Genomic DNA, 21,861 nt, shown 5'->3' on the forward strand with positions numbered 1-21,861 from the left:
ATGTAATTATGTGATCCCAAATCTACAATTCCGCCAACGAAAAAGAAAAACTTGAGCTAAAAGCCAATGATGGTTCAACAGTACAGTGGGAATAAAAGTCTGATACATAACAAATAGAACAAATGAGGATTTGAATTTTCATCGATGACTGTAAAATGTAGAAAATACTAAAAGACAATGGAAAAATGGTGAAATTGCGGTGAATGGATGCCAGAAAAGTAAAAGCACAGACATATACATTCAGACCTAGGGTCCATCTAGCTTAGGGTCCCCTCCTCAGGAGAAACCAAAATGGATGCCTAGGGAAAAGTAAAAATTGGGTGACAATGTATAATAATCATCATCATTCCTTCTCTCCAAATATGAAGTATTTTCAGCTCAATTAATTTCCTGAGTGATATGGGTTTTTTAATTTAATTACCTTCAGTAGCTCCCCCTTTCCTGTACTGACGTAGTCACCCCCTGAACACAGCTAAACCTTTACATTCATAGTTGCTTCCCGTGCAGATTGCACCAGGTCCAATGCCTGCTTTGCAAAGAACCACAACTACCTCCTTTTGACCTCTCCCCACTCCCTCCCCCCTGCCAAACTCTGTTATTAACTTCCTTTGGCAAGCTATATTTCTCTTACTGGAAGAAAAGTCGAATTGTCAGTACTTCCTGATGGAAGAAAGTCTCTTTTGTGCTGGAAACAGAAGAAATCCTAGGTGATTCTCAGCAGCATGGTTGACAGACCAATGGAACAAACATCTCAAAGGGAAAAAGGTGTATTCACCGTTGCTTTATACATAATCTTCCAGCTTTGTCTGAGTGTTTTCTGGAAAGAAATGGTAGATCTGGTAAAAAATATTCTATCTGACTAAAGACAGTGTTATTTGCCATGAGGTTTCATGGTCAGAACAGTAATCTCATGGTCCTTCCTGCCTTTCAACACCCTTAAACTAGCGAACAGTTGCCCTGCAGATGTTCACCGTTTATCTGGGTAGGTGAGTACTTAAGAGTAGGACCTTTTGACAAGTTTTGGATACCCACTTCCTGTATTTTCATGAATCTCTTGACCATACTGGTGTCTTCGGCATTATTTTCAAGCCTGTCATCCCCTGTTGTGTTTTTTCACCTGTCAGATATGCAGGACTCCAGTACCACCCAACACATTGTCAGCGGTACAGAGCCTTTCTGTGGGAGGTTCAGCGTTCACAGACCAAGCCAGCTGGTGAAAACTTCCCCACCAACTCTTCCAAGATATGATCTTACTGAATACACACACGTAAGTGGCTGCTCTTGATGAGTAGGTTGCACTGGGTAGTGAATACTCAGAGCCAAATCAGCGTTATAAAATCAGCTGCTCTGTCTAGACTTCTAGATTCACAAAGATTCATGTCTTTAGACTATGCTTGTGGAAAGAGCAGAGTGTCTTTGACTGGGTGGATGGTTTGAGATCCCTGAGGCACGGATAGTGTTTAATACCTCTGGCTGCTCTCTGTTCCTGGGGATGCAACCCCTGCTGAGGGACAGGGAAAGGTGGGATGGTGTTGGAAAAAGATTGAAGGTGCAGGAATGCTTGACATAAGCAAAAAACCTTGTTATTTGGGGGTCTGCTCTGGCTAACTTTGCTACTCAACTTTTACATCTGCTTTTAAGAGGAATAAAAGGATAAACCCTGTCACCTTTTCTTTGTTACCTGGAGAAAGGCAAGTATTTGAGCATGGAAAGAAAGGAAGAGGGAGGGAGAGACCGTCCCCAAAGACTCCTGCAGTCCTTTCAGACTCCTTCCAGTTCCCCTTTACAGACGTCTTCCACTTAACACCTACCCCAAACCTTGTACCTTGCAAATCTCACAAACTCCTCCACTCTCCTCTCCTCCATCTCAGATACTTGAAATGGATGTTGGTGCTTCCCAGCTATGTTTTGCCCCACCTCACTGAAGCCTAAGGGATCAGTCTGAGGTTATGCAGTAGCACACAGGTCACCTGGATGCTAGTGCACCGTCTCCTCTAGGTATTATTCAAGGCAATTTGGCCTTAAGGGGTGGGCTTTATTGCTGAGCTTGAGCAAAATTTTTCCCTAATGATGTTAAACAGAATAGAATATCTTCTACAGATATTACTCATAAATTACCTGTTTTGATTTGTGGAAGTTTTTTTTCCCCATTTTTGCAGGTTTGTTTTGCACATAAAGGCCATATGAGCAATATCCTTCATATCTCGGTGTCCTACACCAATGTCTCTTTATGCTCAGTGAAGAGGAACCTCACCTGCCTGTGGGATTTCAATGAAACTGACTCTAAAAGGTATCCAGACACTTAGAATTGCCAGAGATAGCACTTTCCATAGTAAGAAGGTGGACTAGGAAAACTGGGAGAAGCAAGTTCGTATTTATATAGGAGCAAATTATGAGTTGGTGTAAGCTGACGTATCCTCCGTCCCTGCAAAGGCATTCCTGCAACATGCTTCCACTATTTTTGAGGACTTACTGAGTAAATCTGTGTGTTTATTGCTATATCCCACCACAGTAATGCTCAGATGGAGAGTTTGTTCTGTCTCTGGTAGGCACACCAGAAGGCTTTCCGAGGACATTAATTTCTTGGTTTCTTTGTCAACAGTCAGTGGATATTCTGCAGTGAGACAGAGATGAACTGAATTTTCTTTTTTTTCCAGGAAACTTGTGATAACATTGGTACACAAAGTTTTGAAAGTTGGTGTAATCTTTGATTTTCTTTATTTTACTTAGAGTACATATCTGGAAAACATTTGATGTTAGAAGTAAAGTTAGGGGCAGGCAGTCTTAAAAAATCAGGAGTCTCTGAAGAAATTCAGGAAATGAAGTTGGCAGCTTGCGCGTCTGTAAGGTGGTGTGAGGGGTGTGTGTGGATTCCTGGGAAGAAAAGAAGGGGTTGGGATTAAATTACTACACGGTGGAGAGAGGTGGGAGCCTTGAGCAATCATCTGGTATTCCCAAGGGGCCTGAACTCTGGAATGAGCCTGTCTGAGGTCACGGGTGCTGCCGTAGTGTTTTGCCAAAAATGCAGCAGCAGTAGTCTTTCCCACATTGCACCCTTGTGATGCAGAGGAGGACACCTAAGCAGAGATCTAAAGCTTTGTTTCTCACTATGGGGAGCCCAGCAGAGACATGTAGAGAGTGATCACAAGTCGCTGAAAAAATGTCTTGTGTATGAGTATGTAACAGTAGTAATAACAGCAGTGCCTGATGCTACCTGGCAGCTTCACAAATCACCTCAGAAGTCAGTTATTGCCACTACCTGACAACAAAACAGAGCTTGCACAACCTTGGTGTCTTCCAGCTGGACATTTACCTGCACTGACCTCTGGAAGGGGTGTGTGAATCTCTCCACGCTTCTCCTGGACCTCCCTGCCAACTGCCCTGTGTTTGTGCATCAGATAGACTTGCTGAGTCCTGCGCTGCAAAAGGAAACATCTGGGTCATTTTACCTTGATGAAGTCGTCATTGTAGACAGAGCTGTGGCTGGTAAAGGAATCTGGTTTTTTTCTTTTCTGTTAATGTAGCAGTCTTTCCTGTATACTCCATTAAAATCTTTAATGATAGGGCTGGTTGAAACTTTTTCAAAGGGGAAGGGTATTTCACAACCGGCACAAACATAATTTTGTTTTCATAAATTATGTATTTTTTGTTGCCAATATTCAATATTCTTGGTTTATTTGAAAATGTATTTCTACAAATGTAACTCTTGAATCGTACTGCCCAGGCAAAAACAAACAGAAAACCCCCGAGCAGATGTGTTTCCAGCTTTGAAACGAAAATCACCTAGGCATTGTAACAGCTGTTCTCCTTGATCTAATGAATGCTTGTGCTCCTTTTCTTTCAGTTTCTCGGAGAGATCCCAAACCACCTCAGCCGGGTGGGAGGATAGTTGAAGCAGTATCTGTGGTGGGGTCTTCTCCCACTTACAATGTGTCCTGGATGGTGTCTGGCTGTGGTGAAAGCCTGCCCCTTCTCTCTCCAAGGTAGGGACAGTGAGTAGATTCTAGCAATACCCTGTAATACCTCTTGCAGTTCCCCCTGACATGTCTGGAGCTGGTTGTCGCCTAAGGCAAGACGTGAGAGGCAGTGGAGGATAAGGCTGCAGCTTGGCAATCTCTGTGCTTTCGCTGGAGCCTTCTCCTCTAGGTGTTTCAAACGGCCCATGTTCAGACTGTTGAGACTACTGGATCCTGCACAGATGGCTGTACTCAGTAGATGGGCAGCAGTTCTAAATGAAGATAACTAATTTCACTCACAGCACAAGTGCTTTGTGCTTTGCTCCACCGTATAGGATCTTGAACATATATTTGCAGACATCTTAGTGAAGGTATCTGATTCTGGTACTGAAGTTCCGTTGGATGAGTGGGATTCAGTTGCTGCACCAGAGGTACTTAAGAAGTTTCAGCTAACCTAGGGTATGTCAGATACACATGGGACACCAAGATATGATGTAGGACTAGAAGGAGATCTAAGCCCTTCTGGAAGACTGGAGGGAGATCAGCTAGAGATGCTCCCAAACACCTTTAGTGGCATCAATTACCATGCTAGGCAATGGAAGTCCACCTTATGTGTCCTTGTTTATTGATATATTTTCTGTTCTGGAATGTCCAACAATGAAAGAGGAGGCTGACCGGATCAGAGAACATGCCATTAAAGGGCTTTACTGGCAGAGAATAAGTCCTGTAAAAGTTGAATTGTACCCAGTCGAGTCAGCAATGACCTGATGGGAATAGAGCCAGGCAAGGGAGAAGCTGGAACGATGCAGCCTCTTCTCATCTGCAGCCACCAGCTGTTAGTGTGGCTCAGTTACTTCACCCAAAGCGACTTGCTCAGGTGTCCACAGGAAACCTCCTTTCAGAATAAGGTGAACCTCAGCCTGCTGTAGCTTAATTTGGTTTCTTACCTTGTGGTTTCTCCTCTTTCAAGCAAATGCAAAGAAATGTGTCATTAATTTTGAGTTTAAGAGTTGGCTAAGATTTGAAGAAAATTAGGTCTGGTTCCCACAGCAGTCAAGCCCAGCGTTGGGTGGGCTGATCACTGTCTTTGGATATTACAGGAATAAAAATAATACAGGAATATTAGCTAAAATCTGATGTACCGGCTGTCCATCAGACGAGAAGGCTCAGCGGCCCCTTTGGTTTTGTACTCTTTAGCTGTTATCTAGACATTTAACCACACGGTGGCATCATTGTACCGCAGAGAGTCTCCCTTTCCTTTGAAAAAGGAGAATTTTAGAGGGAAGAGAGAAAATGTTTTAAGTTTCAGAAATTGGGCTTTGGGTGAACTCTAACACGAAATATCGCTGTAATTCAGGGGAGTTAAGATTTTGATGGACTTTAGGAGACTACAGGATGAAGCAGGAAAGCTTGTTACTTTGACGTTGTAGCTGCTGTCCAGGCTGCAATGAGGTGGTCCTTTAATAACACCAGTACTGAGGCAGGACTTGCTTGTGCTCGGTGCCGTATGAACTATTTCTTCTATCACAATTAAAAAAGGTGGTTTTGCATCCTTTTCTGTTGTGTGCATTGCCAAAGTTGTGTTGGTATAAGTTGGGAGTATTCAATTCCTTTTGAGCTCTGAACGTGTTCTCCTTAGGTCCTTCAGGAGCGTTGTTCATGCTGGTGACGTGGGGGAGTCAGGAGCAGGGATCCTGACTACTAATGCCTTCATGTGAACCCTCTCTGTCACACAGGGGTGCTTTGCTTGCCGAAGGCTCTAAGGAGTATGGCCACCTCTATGTCTCCACGGAGGATGTGAGAGTCAGCCTCACCATTCAGAGAGTGCAAAAGTCATCTCCACCTATTGGAGGGACCTTTCGCATCCGCTTGGGCAATACAGTGATATCAGGTAAGAGAAGATGCAAGTACAGGCCCTGGATTTCTTTTGCAGGAAGCCAAGTGAAGAATAGGCAATATTGAACCTTTAAAATTCTCAGGGTACAGGCTGGCAGGTTAAACCGGTTGTGATAGTTGCTAGATCTTTTAATCTGATGTCCTTCAAGACAGGAGTTAAGGATTATAGGCAAGGCAGTACTTCTAGATGTTAGGTATGGGGTGTTCCAAAATGCATACGGCCACTACGAAATAGTTGCCTTAATGTTAAAGAACTTTGGATGAGACCCTGAACTGGGATTTTGCATCCCAAGCTTTCGTTATGCATATATTTCTCCAGCATATATACATCTGGTCGTCTTGTATGATAAGACCTGTCCCGGTTACCAGAAATTAATCCTCTTTTAGAATTACCAGGGTTGGTAATTGGAGTGCAGATGCCAGAAAGCTTTTGTGCACAGAATTGCTTGACTTGAATCAGTCACCCTGTAGATGTGCTAGCTTTTCTTGTGTCAGGCTTAAATATCCAAAGACGTTTAGAGTGAAAGTGAGCAGGTTAATATGAGCAAGATCAAAGATAAAGTTCTTGACTGAGGAACTGGTGACTCAGTTATAAAGTCAAATCATAAAATAGGAAAATGTAATGTTAGAATATTAATGAAATAACTCTTTCCTCCATGTTGTCACTTAAGATTTTTCTGCAACAGCTGAAGGCTGTCTCAATAGTGCCCTGCTTTGAACATAATCTTTTAAAAACATACTCCATTTCTCTTGCCCTGTTCCCAGATCTTGTGCTTTCTCCTCCTTCTTATGAATCGGTTTAGAGACATTTATTGTATCTTTAGCTTTGGCTATGGGTATTTATGTCAAAAGAAATAGGACATAATTTGCATTTATTTTGACTGAAGTCTACAAAGTCTTCACAGACTGACTCCCCTCACCCCCCACACACCCACCCTTCTCACCTAGGAAGTTTCCAAACTTTCTATTTTGAAGGAATGACTTGCACACTGAAATTTCATGTTTCCTAAAAATGTAGATTGCATGTAATGAAAAGTATTACTTAGACAAAATACCTGATGGCCCCAACTGGAAAGAAGTTTCTAGGTTTTCTTAGCTATTGAATAGTGCAGATCATCCGGCATTTGGGAACCAGAAAATTTCTCTCTGCTGCTTGTTGTCAGTTGCAGAGATTTGAACCACACCAACCTCACACAAATAATGAAACATCTTTCTTTTCTAGGAGCAGGTAGATGTGCTCTCCTAGGGATGAGGACATCCACTGCTTTCTAATGTCTCTTGCAGATGTTTCAGTGCACATCTCCTCCCACCACCTCCGCAAGCTTTTTCAAGAAAACGTAGATAATTCTGCAGCCCCGTACTTCAACACCAGTGACTTCATCGTGACCAAAGACTCAAACTCTTGTTATGAAAGCATCTGGACACTGACTTGGAAAACAAAAACTGGAGACTTGCCCAATGTTATCAGTGTACAGTAATTTCTGTTACTAACACCCACTTTGAACCCCATTCAATTTCTTTGGCCTTGGCTGAGTCATTCTCCCAACGTTTGTTTTTATGAAAACACCTGTGGGATCTTACGCAACCTATCTTCCTATTAGGAACTGCAGCTTAAGCAAAATCCAGGTTAGATGATTAAAAAAAACAATTGCAGTTCCAGGAGAAGAAATTACATCTTCAGAACCTGTCTTCAAAATGAGGCCTCTAGAAAGTAATTTCTGTGCTTTTTGCAGTTCTGCACAATAAAGGGACTGCTATACTGAAATGAAAGCCATTATAATCACATTACTATTTCAGGATAGTAACTGAAGCTCAGTACAGGTTTGTGGTACCACTTATGGGTTAAGAAGGTCTCTTTCTGAGAACTATTCCTTACAGGTTCATATCTGGTTCTCCTAAGTCTCGGATGAAGGTTCAGTTCACACCGTCCCATCTTAAGATCTATTCTTCAAGTTTTGCTTCGAGTAAAAGTGTCTTCTTTTGAATAAGGACCCAGAGCGAGCTGCTTCCTTCCTCAAAAAGAAAAAATATTTATTTGTATATCCAGCTTCTAAAAGTGTAAAATTATCTTAAATGAAGCAATGAATTCTCATGCTCAAGAAGTTGGCTTGGATAGTGAAAAAAGAACTTAAGCTGCATCTTCAGCTGTAGCACAGGCCCTTGTTTCATCCAAAGTCATGTTTTTGAGAAGCAGATGTTCCAGGCTATTTCCATGCCTAATACCAAATGATATTACTGAGTATTGGGAGTTTATTTGCAAATATGGTTCCTCATTTTTTTTTTTGCCACAGTTTCTTGCCTGCAAGGTGAGGATGGGAGCAGGGAGGTGTTGTGAAGTTTTGGATAATGAAGCTTTAGACCTGGAGATAGGATTCATGGAAGAAGCTTGAGAAGAGGTTTCCAGGAGTTATTTGCTGCCTTGTAATGACTCTGTGTGAACTCTGGGGGAACAGTTTTAATTTAAAATTATGGGGCGGAAAGAGGTGAGAAACTTAAATTCTTTGTTCTTTACCAGGTCTCTGCTGAAAACCTCACAGGTCTGAAGCCAACTGTTTCTAGTCGTGTGATTTATGATGGGGGCGTGTTTATTGGGCCAATATTTGGCGACATGCTTGCCACCTTCAATAACAAAACACAGGTCAGTGGATGTGCTGTCACACTTCCTATTGATTCACCTGGGTCGTGTAGATCCTGGAGTCTCATGGGTGCTCAAGTACCTACCTTGCCACTAAATACTTTCAGAAATCTTCTGTTCTATGCTTTGCCATAAATCAGTCTTATTCATCTCCCTGGTTTGTGCAGCAGGGCTTACCTCCAAGAGCTATTGCATCATGGGGAATGGAGAATGGACATCATGGGGGATGGAAGACAATCTATTTCTTTTGAGGCAGTGGCAAAGGGCTGATGTCACCTCTGGGCTCCTGCCCTTGCTGGCCCCTATGGTGCCGGCCACTAAACTTGGGAATGTCACTGTTCATCTGGAGCATTCCAGCTGTTATAGTGATGGGCAAAATAAATGAGATGGTGGCCATGGTACTAGTCTGTGAATTAGGCGAGTCCCTCAGCCTGTGTGGATCTCAATTATTCATGTGTGAACAGGGAGTAAGGGGGGCGTCCTAGCTGAATGAGTCTGCTGGATGGCCAAACACGTTGCAAACTCAGAGGTAGCAGAGCAGTGCATATTGCTGGCTTTGCTTCCAGGAAAGGCTCCTGGACAGAGTAGTGATAACAGGGTGTCATGGTTTGGCCGCACATAGCCACTCACTCACTCCCCCCTGGGTGGGATGGGGGAGAGAATCAGAAGGGTAAAAGTGAGAAAGCTTGTGGGTTGAGATAAAGACAGTTTGATAGGTAAAGTAAAACAGCAATAGTAATAATAATAATTATATAAAGAAAAGGAAAAACCAAAAGCTGCACACACAAGCAAAGCAAAACAAGGAATTCATTCACCCCTTCCCATGGGCAGGCGGGTGTTCGGCCATCTCCAGGACAGCAGGGCTCCATCACGTGTGACTTGGGAAGACAAACACCATAGCCCTGAATGTCTCCCCCTCCCTTCTTCTTCCCCCAGCTCTATACGCAGAGCAAGATGTCATATGGTATGGAATATCCCTTTGGCCAGATTGGATCAGCTGCCTTGGCTGTGCACCCGGCAGAGCAAGGGAAGCTGGAAAACTCATAAGCTAGTATAGGCACTACTTAGCAACACTTGGCCACTACTTAACAGCACCTAAAACATCATGTGCCATCAGCACTATTCTCATACCGAATTCAAAACACACTATACAAGCTACAGTGAAGAAAATTAACTCTGTCCCAGCCAAAAACAGCACACAGGGTGACGTTGGATCTGCTCAAAGCTCAGCTGTGTGGTGTCTGGGGCTAGATCATCCTGCTTTTTTGGAGAGCCAGTTCCCAGATATGAGGACTGCCCTGCTTCCAGTGGCTCAACCACCCTCAATATCTCTGCCATCTGTGGTGCAGACATACCCTCAAACAGACCAAATGAAGCAAGAACAGCGGCAGCAATCAGGTCTCCTCTTTGTTTTGGAAACTTTATTCTGGCTTGCTGCTAGGAACAAGTGTAAAAATGTCCCTCCAGTTACTCTGTCTCTATACAGAGTACTTTGCAACTCTGTGCTCCTTGCATTTCTTGGAGACAGTCTGCTTTTGCAGGCGTTGGTGTACTCTCCTCACACACCCTTAATACCTGGGAGAGAGATGAAAAGGGCCTCTCCTGTGCCCTGTGCTTTGCCAGTTAACTCTTCTGAGATATCAAGATCTCAGAAGAGATATCTCTTGTTAGATAATCAAGGTGGCAGCCTAGCTTTCTTGTTCCAGGATGAACAAGGGGGGAAAGAAAAAAATCGAAGGCTGCATGTTGAAAACACACATTCTGGGATTCATTCTAATTAGTCTTACATGGTGTTTTAAACATAATAAACTTGCTCCCAGGGTGGGGTGGGAAGAACTGGGGTATGGCAAGCGGGGTCTTCAGCAGATGACTAGAAGAATAGTTGGGAGGAGCTGTGGGTCCCAGCAAGATGGGAGATAGGATCCTGCAGACACTGAGAAAGGCCTGTGATACAGCTTCCACAGCTATGCTCTCTTTTGCCTAAGACCGAGCCCTAGGAAGCCTTGCAATTAAATTTGTAATGAGAGTGCCGCAGGATAAACCGCTGTCTGATGGTGCTCAGTGCTGGCACAGTCAGAGTGCTCTCGGTAGCTCAGTGTGGCCACCAGCATGGCTCTGCAGGTCTACCAGACAAATGTGGCTCTAGAAAACACCTCTGTTCCCTTCCCAGCTTTAGGGTAACCTTATTCTCTGTCTCCAGGTGGTGGTGGTGGTGAATGATGTCCTTGCAAACTGTTCTGGTTCGTGCTCCTTCCAGTTCAGCCAGGAACTGACACCCTTAGTCAGTGATGTGGAGTATTCGTCAGGTAACGGGGCTTTGTGTCTGAACAAAACGGCAAAAACACTGTCCTGAAAAAAGATCTGCCAGATGCTGATGATTTTGTGTGCTTGTGTATTGCTTTGGAAATGTCTGATTTTATGAAAACTGCACTTTCTAGTGGGGCGCTTCTGATCAGTTCCAGTCTTAATGTACGTAGCACAGACATGGTTTTACAGCAACATGAAGATGGTAGAGACATTAACGGGAGAGAAACAGTGGTATGCTCGGTGCTTGAGGTGCAAGGTGGCTCTTGGCTCAAGTTATTTTTAATAAAAATTTAAGGAAAACAGTAATAGCTGGACGGGAACAAGGAGAAGCAAGCATTATGGGGGAAAATGAGCAATCATTGGTGGTGTAGTTTTTAGGATGTTCTGATGAAGACGGTAAAAACTTTTCACTTTGGTTGAAAGTAAATCCTGGGCATTGCTTATTCAAAATTTATGAGTCATTTTGTTGATTATGTTCCTTCAGATGACGGGTCCCAGGCCACAGTAGTTATCAGGGGAGCTGGCTTCACTGAGGAGAAGCCATCCCTGCAGGTGGAGGTGAACAACACAACCTGCCATGTCATAACATTGAACCAAACCGAAGTGATTTGCCAGATGGAGAGGCTACCAGTTGGAGTCTACCAGTTGGCACTACTGGTGAGACCTTATGGCTTCGCACTCAATGCCAGCACAGGAGAAGGCATCTTCCTCAGAGTTGAGCCAAAGCTGGTAGCTATCGAACCTCCTAGAGCTTCAGAGATTGGTAGGTCTGAATGCCAGACTAGCTCTAAGGGGATGCCTGCTTTCTGCTTCTCGCTTTTCCTGGCGTGTTTTGATTTTTCTGTACTTTCATTACCAAGGCCTTCATCCGACAAAAAAAGAAGACAATATGGCTGGACACACTGTATGTACTCCAAAGCATCAGGGCAAGTTTTTTAGAGTGACAGACTTTCCTTGGTTCTTTGGGAGGACAACCAGTTTCCCCACTAGTTTTGTTTGGGAATAGTAAGTTCAAGTGCAGGTATATTTATTCCAGAAAACCGGAAGGCTAATAGCGTTCCACGGCTCATCTTTCCATTTCCATTTGACACATAGCTTTGTAGTATTTGAATTAATCTGGCCCAATTGTGAAATGACTAAACTTTGGTCCAACCAACTGCCCGATTGAAATGAATTAATATTCTGAGTGATAAATGGAAAGCTCATCTGTGTTTAGATATAAGACTGAGAAACCTAGAGAAGCTCGAACTAAACTGAGGCTCTTTCCGTTCCCATCACCCCTCCTTTCCTTGAAACAGAAGAGGAAATAGTGATATATTCATCCTTGAAGACAAGAGCTTGGAAGCTTTTCCACAGGACTCTGGGGCCAGAGGACCATTCTGACTCTCTCATCTGCCCTGTACGTGACACAGATAAGACCACTTTACCTGGAAGCTCCAGCAAGGTGCCTAGCCAACTGTAGCTAAGCCAAACCAAATGCTGTAAAAATCCACCATTTCTTTTTTTGGCAGAGGGAAGAGTCCCCCCAACCCAATGAGAAACGTGGAGAATGCTCCTGGCACACCTGGGTTGTGCAGTAAGGACCAATGGTCTCAGTGTATGAACTTGTGTTCAAGCAGCTGGGATTGCACCTAGAAACAACACAACCCAGGTCTACCCTGACAATAAAAGTTATCCAGCTTTTGTCTGGAAGCCTCCTAGTTTGGTTACTGAGGTGCTTTGAATTCATGGTAACAACCCTCACTGAGAGCAGGAGCACTGGCCTCGGTGCAGCATGAAGCTAGCTCAGCCGTGTGGCTTGGAGAACTGATTATGCCATGCTTGGCCACCTTGGAGCAGGCAGAAGAAGGGAACGATGGTCTGCGAACTTCTATGTGGATGAGCCATGGGATGGTCTTGGGAGAATGTAGGGTTCCTAAGATGAAATCCAAGAAGTTATAGCCACCTCCTTTCTTTATGTTTTGTTAGCGTGTATGGTAAAAAAGATATTCTAGCCCTTTTATTTTCTCCTCTCCAGTGGGAGGGTCATATAGTACATAAAATTGATACTACTTTAATGCATTAAAAAAAAAAAACAAACCCTAAAAGAAAAAAGCCAACAATGGCAAATTTTAGTGCTTGGGTCTTGCTTCTCATTTCCTTCGCTGACAATCCAGTTCTTCTCCCAATTACAGTGATCTGTCACTCATTAAAAAGAAAGCAAATATAATGCTATCTTACATTACATATGCCTTGAACATTTATAATTGGAAAGAATTACAGCTTCCATCTGTGTTTTTAATTTCTTCCATTTAAAATACCTCTCTTCAATCTTATCGTAAAGTGCACATATGCAGTATTTCATTGCATATGGATATAAGTGTAGATACCAAAACTTAAGAGCATCAGTCTTTACACAACACACATGGGTTTTGTACTCTAAATCTGAGGCTCCTTATCTGACAACCATCACAACAGACAAGTGGCTTCAGTTTTGAGTTCTTGCTGTTTCTGGCTCTGCAAAATTAACATTACAGGAGGGGAAGCCAAGGAAGCATCTTGTACTTTGCTGCACCAGGTCCCTCTTGTCAAAATATCACTGGTCTCAATGGTGCTGTGCTGGGAGTTCCCCATGACCTGCCTCTATAAGTGTGGGATGCCTTTCTAAAGACACTACCATGTTGCAGTGGATGGAAGGAGCTTGCTGTTAACATATCTGATCGCTCTTTTTCTGGTTTTGCTGCCAGTCAGACAAAACCTATAAGAGTAAATGTCTACATTTCTCTGGTGGATTGAAGAATTGGCAGGAAACAATGCTTTGAGGAAAAGGTACAAGGTACTCTGCCATCAATATATGATCACTTTACCAGAGAAGTTTACTCACTTCACACATGAAAATTGTCATAAAAGCTCAGCTGGGCTGTAATATAGCCATGATGACATAGCACATGCAGATAAACACTGCAGTAATAAAAATTGTGTCTGAGCAGCCTGTCCAGCCATACCCCTAAAACCTTGCAGTACTGATAACTAGAGCAAACAGCTGTAAGTTTCAAGGAAGATTAATTTATTTTTATTTATGTTTGTTGTGGTTTTGTTTTTAGTTTGTCTCTGAACTACATCAAAGAACAAAGTCCAGGTTAAAACTACCATTAATGCCCATTCCTTTTCTCTTTTCTGTTTCTCTTTGAAATGTCCCTGAGTCTCCCAGTCACTTGAAAAAGCGGAGGGGCACCTTGGCTATTTACATTGGATCTGGGCGCTGCAGAAAGACCAAGTGCAAGTCTGATTTGTGTTGGTATGATCCTGCGTGTGACTGAAGAGGCTCAGCCCTGGCTGGCACAAAGGACAGCTGGGGCTGCTCAGTGCTTGGCAGAATCAAGCCCTCCATGACTTTCCTCACAGCTCTGCTAAGTCTCAAGCCCTGCCAAGTTCCCTTTCTAACCTAAGTTTCCTAGACACATGCTACAGGCTTTTTTGACAGCAGGGTGCTTGGCAGCTATTTGAACTGTGAAAGCACCTGCTGTGTTAAGCTCATTTTCCATTCTTAGTGCCTCTTCCTGCCTTCCTTATTCCATTCTTGGGCTGGGGATCTTTCTAAGGTTAAGATCACAGGCCAGACCTTGCCGGCTTAAATAAGTATGTCATTAAAAAATAAACTAAGAAACAAATCCAGTTCTCCTGTATTGTGGACAAGAATTTAAATAAGAAGCAGGAAGGATCTCTGGTGAAAGAGAGGAAGCTAGACACAGCGAGGCAGAAGCAGATCATCATCAGATCAACTGAGAGACAGTGCTCCCTTTTGCAGTCACCTATTAATAAAGATTCCTTTGCATATAAAAATATTGTTCCATATCCTGAATGTAATGGAATAATTGGTTTTGTAGGAGGACTGAGTGTGGCTCTCAGGGGCACCAATCTGGAAGGGCTAAACCTGGTGTTGTTTGGATCTCAGCCTTGCCCAATTTTGAAGGATGGCCAAAATTCAACAAGAATTGAATGTAAAGTTCCCTCTCGGGTAAGAAACCACATTTTTTTGGGAATATTCAGAAGCCTACAGATATTTCTATGTTTTCCTCGCCTGAGCTACTATGGGAATAGGGCAAAAAGTAGCCCATCAGCCAAGACTTGGCTGTGGGGCAATTTAACATGGACTCCACCTACTGTTTAGACCAGCTTAATTAACAATAGATTGATAGATGATTTATGAAAACCAGTGAAACAGTCAGCAAAAACTCCAGACTGCATCATCATTATCTGAGCCTCACATAAACAAAACTGGGGCTTTGAACTCCAGTAAAATTGCATGTCTCTGCTTTGAGCTCGGTGTCTACTAATAGATTAAACGTGCCTGGGACAATTGCTGTTGCTTACACTGTTGAACTCTCTTCAGCTCCCTGTCTTCTACTTTACATCCAGGCCTCGTCTGGACACTATCGGTGTGTCACGCAGAAACATGCCTAGGGATTTTTAGCAGCAGTGATCTTTGCTGCATGGCAAAATTATACCCAGGACAATGCTAATAGTTTAAGTGTAGGATTAACTGTCTATGCCTATGACTTACCACTGTTTAATTTACTAGTATGGACATAGCAAATGAAAATCAGTGTAGTCTGAGACTGTTATAAGGTTTATAACTCTCCATAGATGTCCCTTTAAAGACAATGTAATTGTACATATTTAAGTAAAGTCCAGCATATATACAGATTTTATCAGTGCCCACATGCCTGACTTATGAAGTATGGGAGATGCAGAAATATAGGGAATGTTTTTTTTTTTTTTTTATAAGTGCATTCTTATCACTGACATTTTCTTAAATTTTGTTTCTAGGGGACAGGAGATGCTGCTGTCCGTGTGACACTAATTTCTGGGTACCAGTCAACAACAGTAGCCAACTTGTTCCAGTACGACCCTTCTTTAAACCCTGCTGTTGTATCACTGAGCAGAAACAGAAGCGGCATAGGAGGTGAAAAGGCTGCAGACATGTACTGGGCATCATCTGTAGAAGCGTTATTATTGCTGACGGTGGTGGGGCAGAGGGAATTTAGGTCTATGGAGTTTAGTGAATCAACACTGTTTTTTTGTTATATTCTTTTAACTTGTTGCCCGCATGTGTCCTGCTAGTCCTGCTTGGTTCTGGTTGTTTTATGTTGGTTTTACTCTAGCATACATTAGATAATGAGTTGCTCGCCCAAGGCTGGTATGGATGATGTCCACAGGATGTCAGGTGTGGTATAGTGCTCCTTCTGTGTCATGTTTCTCTACCACTGCTCTGAAATTATCCCACTCGTTCATTCTTGGTAATAGGTTCAGCCATGACGAGAGAAATGAGGTCTAGAGAGTGTCTTTCTCCAGGAACCCAAAGGGCTGGTCGTAAAGCGTTGGGTTGCTGAAAGCAGGAGAGAGGCAACGTCTGTCTTGCTAGTTCCAATTTCCAAGCCAAACTGTTTCTTCCAGTTTGACCTTGTGATCTATTACTTTAGAATATGATCATAGACTTCATGGTTTTGTGGGGGCAAAATCCCAAGCAGATCTCATGGACCATTTAGCATTTCTCTCTTTTGAAAGTCTCTATTAGGGGTTGGGTTTTTTTTCTCATTTCCCTTTTTTAAATTTTTTCTTCTTTTTTTTTTCTTCTTTTCCCCTGAAGGTTTTGGCTGGACATGGGGAATAGAAGGCATTAATGGTGAATGGTGGCCACTTGCAGACAAGCCTTTTAAGAAGAAGGTTTACTACACTTCTATGTGGCAACCGGGCACCAGTTTCCTAGTACCTGAGGGAGAGAGGAAGGAAGATAGGAGAAAGAATGAAGCATTCCTGCTGTCCTACCCACCTCACCCCCATTCCTCTGGGGATGCAATCATCTGATTCCCCCCCCATCCCCCTTTTTGTAACCTCTCGAGTGCACACCTTAATAAAGCTTCCCCCAGCTCAGCAGTTTGGCTGGACTTGATGGGGATGCAAGGAGTTAGCTGACTGCCAGCGACGAGATGCGCGTCTTGCTGCACACCCAGCATCTCTATTCCTTTTCCCAAATGCCCTTGTCATTTTCTATTACTCCGGAATGCATAAATAAGAGAAAACGTCCTTTATCATCTGAATATTATTCAGATACCATAGCACCAAGGGGAGATTTTTCTAGCCGCGGGCAGCCCAGGTGCAAGGAATTCCTTAATGTTATAGCGTCTTGTGAACGGTGGTGTGGTTGAGTTCAATCTTCTATTCAGAACCTCCACGGCTTTGGCTTTTAATATCATTTTCCTCCTATATAATAAAAAGAATAAATAAATTACACCAATGCCTTCCAGGCATCTAGGATTAAGCTGACAATTGACCAAGAGTCCAAAGAGTTCATGTTATTAATATATTCAACTTCACAGGCTTTCAAACTTTCAAACTTTATTTGACTCTACGCATGTGGAATCAAAAAGTACTGGCTTCAAGACCTGCTTAGAGGAGCTGGTAGATGAGGGGAGCTTTGTACACACTCCTCCTGCCTTGTGAAAGGGAGAGACTTCTCCAAAGCAGAGGCTGCAGTGCTGAATGCTAATGGGGACCGTACCTGCTGCAGAGGTGATGCTAAAGCCAAGCGACCCTGGCCTCTGCTTGGGGAGCAAAATTGCTACTCAGATCTGAATCTCTAGTAAGGATGGGCTAATCCATAAAAATTCATTTTGATTAAGACAAGATGAGAGTGTAAAGCAGATGAGCTGCTCTTGACTACTGTCCTGAGCGGCTGGGATAACAGTGCCACATGCAGCATGGCTTCTAAAATAGAGCGAGCTCAGTGAAGAACAGGAATGGGCAAAAATGAAGCTGCTCTCAGGCAGCTGATCTTCACCAGCTGTTCTCAAGCAACTTTGTGGATAAGCACATGTTTCAGGCTGGCTGTCTCAAGAGGATGGTAAAGAGATATTAATGCCTTTTGCTTGATGAATTTAGGAAAGGGATTTATGAAACATAGTGGTCTATGACAGCAGGGAGTTGGACTTGAAGATCCCTTCTAGTCCCATTTATTCTTGCTTCTGTGCAATTGAACCCACACCCTTCAGAGGAGACAGGAGGATGAGATTCACCTCCTAAACATGTCTCTGTGCTTTTTGCCTAGAAGTCTTGCAAAGTCACTGAAGAGAATTGGGCGGTTCCATGGTGGGATTTGCCACAGCTCTTTTGGATGTCTTCCTTACAATAAGATGAATCATGCCATGAAGGTTCTGTTTCTCTTCACTGGCTACAGATATAGCGCTCTCAGTAAAAATACCATTATTTGGACTGATGCATACCATCCTAATTTTTTAAGCTATGTCAGGAGGAATTTAGGTTATGAAAGTCCCTTCTCTACTGCCCTTGATCTTTTCTTTTACTGCAGTATGCATGAATAAAGGAAAGTATCCTCTATCACCTAAATATAATTCGGATCACATCAGAGCTTAAATGGGAGAGAGCACCATGTTTCCTGAAAACAAGGTGCTTTGGAGCACGCATGGGCATCTGAATTTAGGTAACCAAGGAAATCCTCATTTAGCTTTGGGAGGCTCCTGTTAAAGTTAGATAGCTCTACAGTGCTGAAAAGTGTGATCGGGATCAGTGCCAGGGATTTAGGAAGAATCCCAGAACTCCTTAGCTCCAGTATATGTGAGCTTTAGAAAGACTGGACTTGGCTTTTGTCAGCTGCAGATATTTATAGGACAGGCATTTATGGTACGGGGGCATGGATCCTATCCTGAGTGTGTATCAGCAGGCTGAGAGTGGCTGTAGGTGGTCATTGCCAACTTCACAATATGGATGTCTCAAGACAACCCTTATCAGGGAGGCCAAGGGACTGAGTCGGATACAGAAGCACTGCGGTCTGCAATTTTTTGTTTTGGGCTGAGGCACATGGCCGGACCTGTTCTGGCATGATGGGACACCATGCTCTTCCTCAGGCAATGGTTACACGTGATAAAATAACTATTGCCAGAAACACTGAAATAGTTTCATCTATTATTCTCCCTGCAGGGGGTCAGGAGCTTCAGATTGGAATATCCCGGTTTGCCAGCTACCGAGATTCAGATATCAAGGTGCAAATTGGGAGCTCGTGGGCACAGATCCAGGCGCAGACGGACCGTGGCATCAATGTGACGCTTCCAGCCTTGGCTGCGGGATGGTACAATGTTTCTGTCATCATCAATGGTATTGCTCTCGCTTCAAACAGGTGTGTGAGTGCATGTACTTTCCTAAAGATCTAAATGTCATTCTCCTTCCTATTTGGTATTTTAGGGTTAATCTGAAAAGAAAAGTAAGAGTTTTCACAAACTCTGCACCTAACAGTGAAATCTGCAGTGTGGTATAAAATTATGAATAACTATCAAGGCATTTATTGATCTGTGGAACCCAAGTCAGCAAACTGCTAATGCTAGTCGATTAACTCCCCTTGGATCAGTAGGAGGCAGGAGAGAAACACTGCAGAAAAAACAGTTGATTTGATGAAAAATGCATATTCAGGCAATCAAAGGTATTCACAGATTCAGGTCAAATGCAGATAAATCCTGCTGTAGGAAAACAGCACAAGAAAAGGAACACTTTCCATGAGAAAAACAAAAGCTAGTTTGAGAAATGAAAAAATGCTTTGTTTGGAGAATTTTAAAATGATGCTATTTCCATCTTTTAAGGCGACACTTCAAGTTCATGCTTAGTTAAATGTAGTATAAATGAATTAAAATGTGGGGGAAAACTGACCTGAAAGTGGGATACAACAATGCATTCACAAGCAACACAGTTTTGCTTTTCAGCCACAAAACTCTCATCCATGGAAGCTGCTAGGAATGATCCTGAAACAATGATAATGGATAGAAGGGAGCTGCTTTTATTGCTCACAAGCCACCCAAAGCTGCTTGTTGCATTAATGAACTTCAGCAGGAGAAAGCCTGTGGTCAGTGGGATGAAACGTAGGGATTCTTCCCATCTGGTACCGGAGTCTGTTAGCAGCACCACCACTTTGTCTCCAGAGAGTGGAGGGGGATGGGTCATCCCAGGAGACAGCTCTGATCTCTGGTGGGCTGGACTGCAGGCTTGGGAAGGTCTACTTCTATAATGTGTTTTTTTAGGGGAGGGGGTGTTTTTGAAAGGAGGGTGATGATGAAGAAAAATAGATGTAGGTGGGATGGAAGCAGAGCTACACCCTTACCTGAGTGGGCTTCAGGTTATGTCTGGCTTTCCTCTTGCCGCAGTTACCTCTGCTGTCTGGTGGGAGGATGTAAGGCGGGAAGGCCGCTCGGATGTCTCTTCAATGCGCTTGCATCTCCTGTCTGTGGGCATAGCTACGCTGGGATCTTTTTGGCAAAAAAACCCCTCATTCTTGCTTCTTTTTATGGGCAATTCTGTTGTACCTTATGGACTAAATTTGTCCCACAGGTTGCTGCTTGATAAGATAGTGTTTGTAACAGAAGTACCTCAAACCACATGGAACAATTTGGGGTGTGGTGTGGTCCTGGCGATGTGGCATTGAACAAAGGGGATGTGCCAGGTGGATGTTTGGCTTTCCAACCTAGAGGAGTTGTAAGAAAGAATAACACTGCAGCAGGAGAAAAAAATGTTAAAAAAACAAAACAAACAAACAAAAAAAGATCCCCAAAATTCCTTTCTCTGTTACTTTTGCAGGGTTGAGCCGCTAATCCAGTACCTCTCAGAGATCTTCAGCATAGAGCCGTGTTGTGGCTCCTTTCTGGGTAAACAGCGTCGTTACATCTGCAGCCACTTATGGAGGTTAAAGGGATCAAGGGCACCGTTTTCCTGCAGGAATGGAAAGGGCATCCCATTTCACATCAGTTTAAATGAGGGTGTTTTAAATCTGTGACCCTTTATTATGCAGACGTCAACTGGCAGACAGCAGCAGTCTGGAAATGTGGGATTGTAGTGAGCATCCCTCAATCTGGTTGGCTGGCTCAGGGCTCCCTGTGCTTTGAATTTGATTTCCCCAAGTGTTTGCTCATGTATCCTTGCATGTTCCCGTTGGGAAAGCACAGCACGCCCACACCTGACTCATGTGTGCTGTTTCTTTCAGTCATTACGCCTCCATCTTTCAAGGCTTTCTGTGTGAAAGTTAGGTGGAAAGCAGGGTACACTTGTGGTTTGAAGCAAACAATAATTTCAAGTGATCCTAAAGGGGACATTCATTTTTGTTAAGTTGAAAAGACAAAAAAACCCCCCTTTTTCAATGTTAATTTTAATCAAAAGTGAAATATTTATTAATCCCATTCCAAGCTCTCCAACACTGAAAATACTTTAAGTGTGTTTCAGAGCAAAACATCACTGAACTAAAAACAAGAGTTTTACTTTAAATCTTAAAAAGCGGATTTGGGGTGATTAATTTATTTTGTCATTTGGCTGGGGATGAGGGAGAGTTGAATCCCTGTAGCGAATTCTACATGAATTCTTAGAAATGCTTTTACAGAAGACAGAGAAATTCTTGTGATGCAATTCAGGTCCTCCACAGATTGCTCTTCCAGGCTCACAACACATCTGAAGATGCAAAAACTCAGAGACTTTGTGGTATGTGATTAGTTCAATAGTTTGTGAAGCGCCCAGGCCGTGAAAGATGAGAGTGTGGATAGAGCCTGGATAGCAAAGGCTATCAGTCCTGAAGATTAAACTCTACTAAAAAATATGTATAGGTATATTGCACCTTTTCATAGTTTAGGTTAAACTGAAATTTAAGCAAGAGCTGATTAACTCTTTGGCTGTAGTTTTATGAATGGCTTAAGCTGATTTAGAATCTCATCACTGCAAAAAGCACCAATCCTTTTCCTCCTTATCTCTGATCTTTTGTGTCTCTAACACTTCTGTAGCCATCTGGATTAAGGATTTGAGCTCTCTCAGAAGGAACCCTATTAAAAATGAACTTATTTTTCATCCAGATCATGGGAAAAGGAAGGGCACAAGCTTAGTGGATAAAGAGGGTGAAGCAAGGCAGGGCACTGGGCGTGCCAGTACTGCAAACTGAAGGAAGGTGGAGGAGAGAGGCTTCAGCTGGCTTTAAAGGCGGCAGCTCTGGGCTTGGAAGCATGGGATTAGGCTGGGAATGCTGGAGGGTTTGCATCTTTGTCCTTA

General features: G+C 43.1%; 1 protein-coding gene across 8 annotated transcripts in view; it reads left to right on the plus strand.

Annotated features, from left to right (window-relative positions):
• Positions 1-21,861, plus strand: part of PKHD1 (PKHD1 ciliary IPT domain containing fibrocystin/polyductin) — a 277,932-nt gene that overhangs the window by 25,516 nt on the left and 230,555 nt on the right. For all 8 annotated transcript variants that reach the window (XM_075086582.1, XM_075086585.1, XM_075086584.1 and 5 more), the window contains 13 exons: positions 1,125-1,267; positions 2,160-2,290; positions 3,302-3,486; positions 3,845-3,983; positions 5,693-5,847; positions 7,137-7,321; positions 8,368-8,490; positions 10,688-10,793; positions 11,279-11,557; positions 14,661-14,791; positions 15,604-15,739; positions 18,772-18,967; positions 20,413-20,480. In XM_075086582.1, the coding sequence (XP_074942683.1) occupies positions 1,125-1,267; positions 2,160-2,290; positions 3,302-3,486; positions 3,845-3,983; positions 5,693-5,847; positions 7,137-7,321; positions 8,368-8,490; positions 10,688-10,793; positions 11,279-11,557; positions 14,661-14,791; positions 15,604-15,739; positions 18,772-18,967; positions 20,413-20,480 (1,977 nt within the window). The remainder of the gene's footprint in view (positions 1-1,124; positions 1,268-2,159; positions 2,291-3,301; positions 3,487-3,844; positions 3,984-5,692; positions 5,848-7,136; positions 7,322-8,367; positions 8,491-10,687; positions 10,794-11,278; positions 11,558-14,660; positions 14,792-15,603; positions 15,740-18,771; positions 18,968-20,412; positions 20,481-21,861) is intronic.

This window comes from Phalacrocorax aristotelis, chromosome 3 (assembly GCF_949628215.1).
Source record: "Phalacrocorax aristotelis chromosome 3, bGulAri2.1, whole genome shotgun sequence".
Lineage (NCBI taxonomy): Eukaryota > Metazoa > Chordata > Aves > Suliformes > Phalacrocoracidae > Phalacrocorax > Phalacrocorax aristotelis.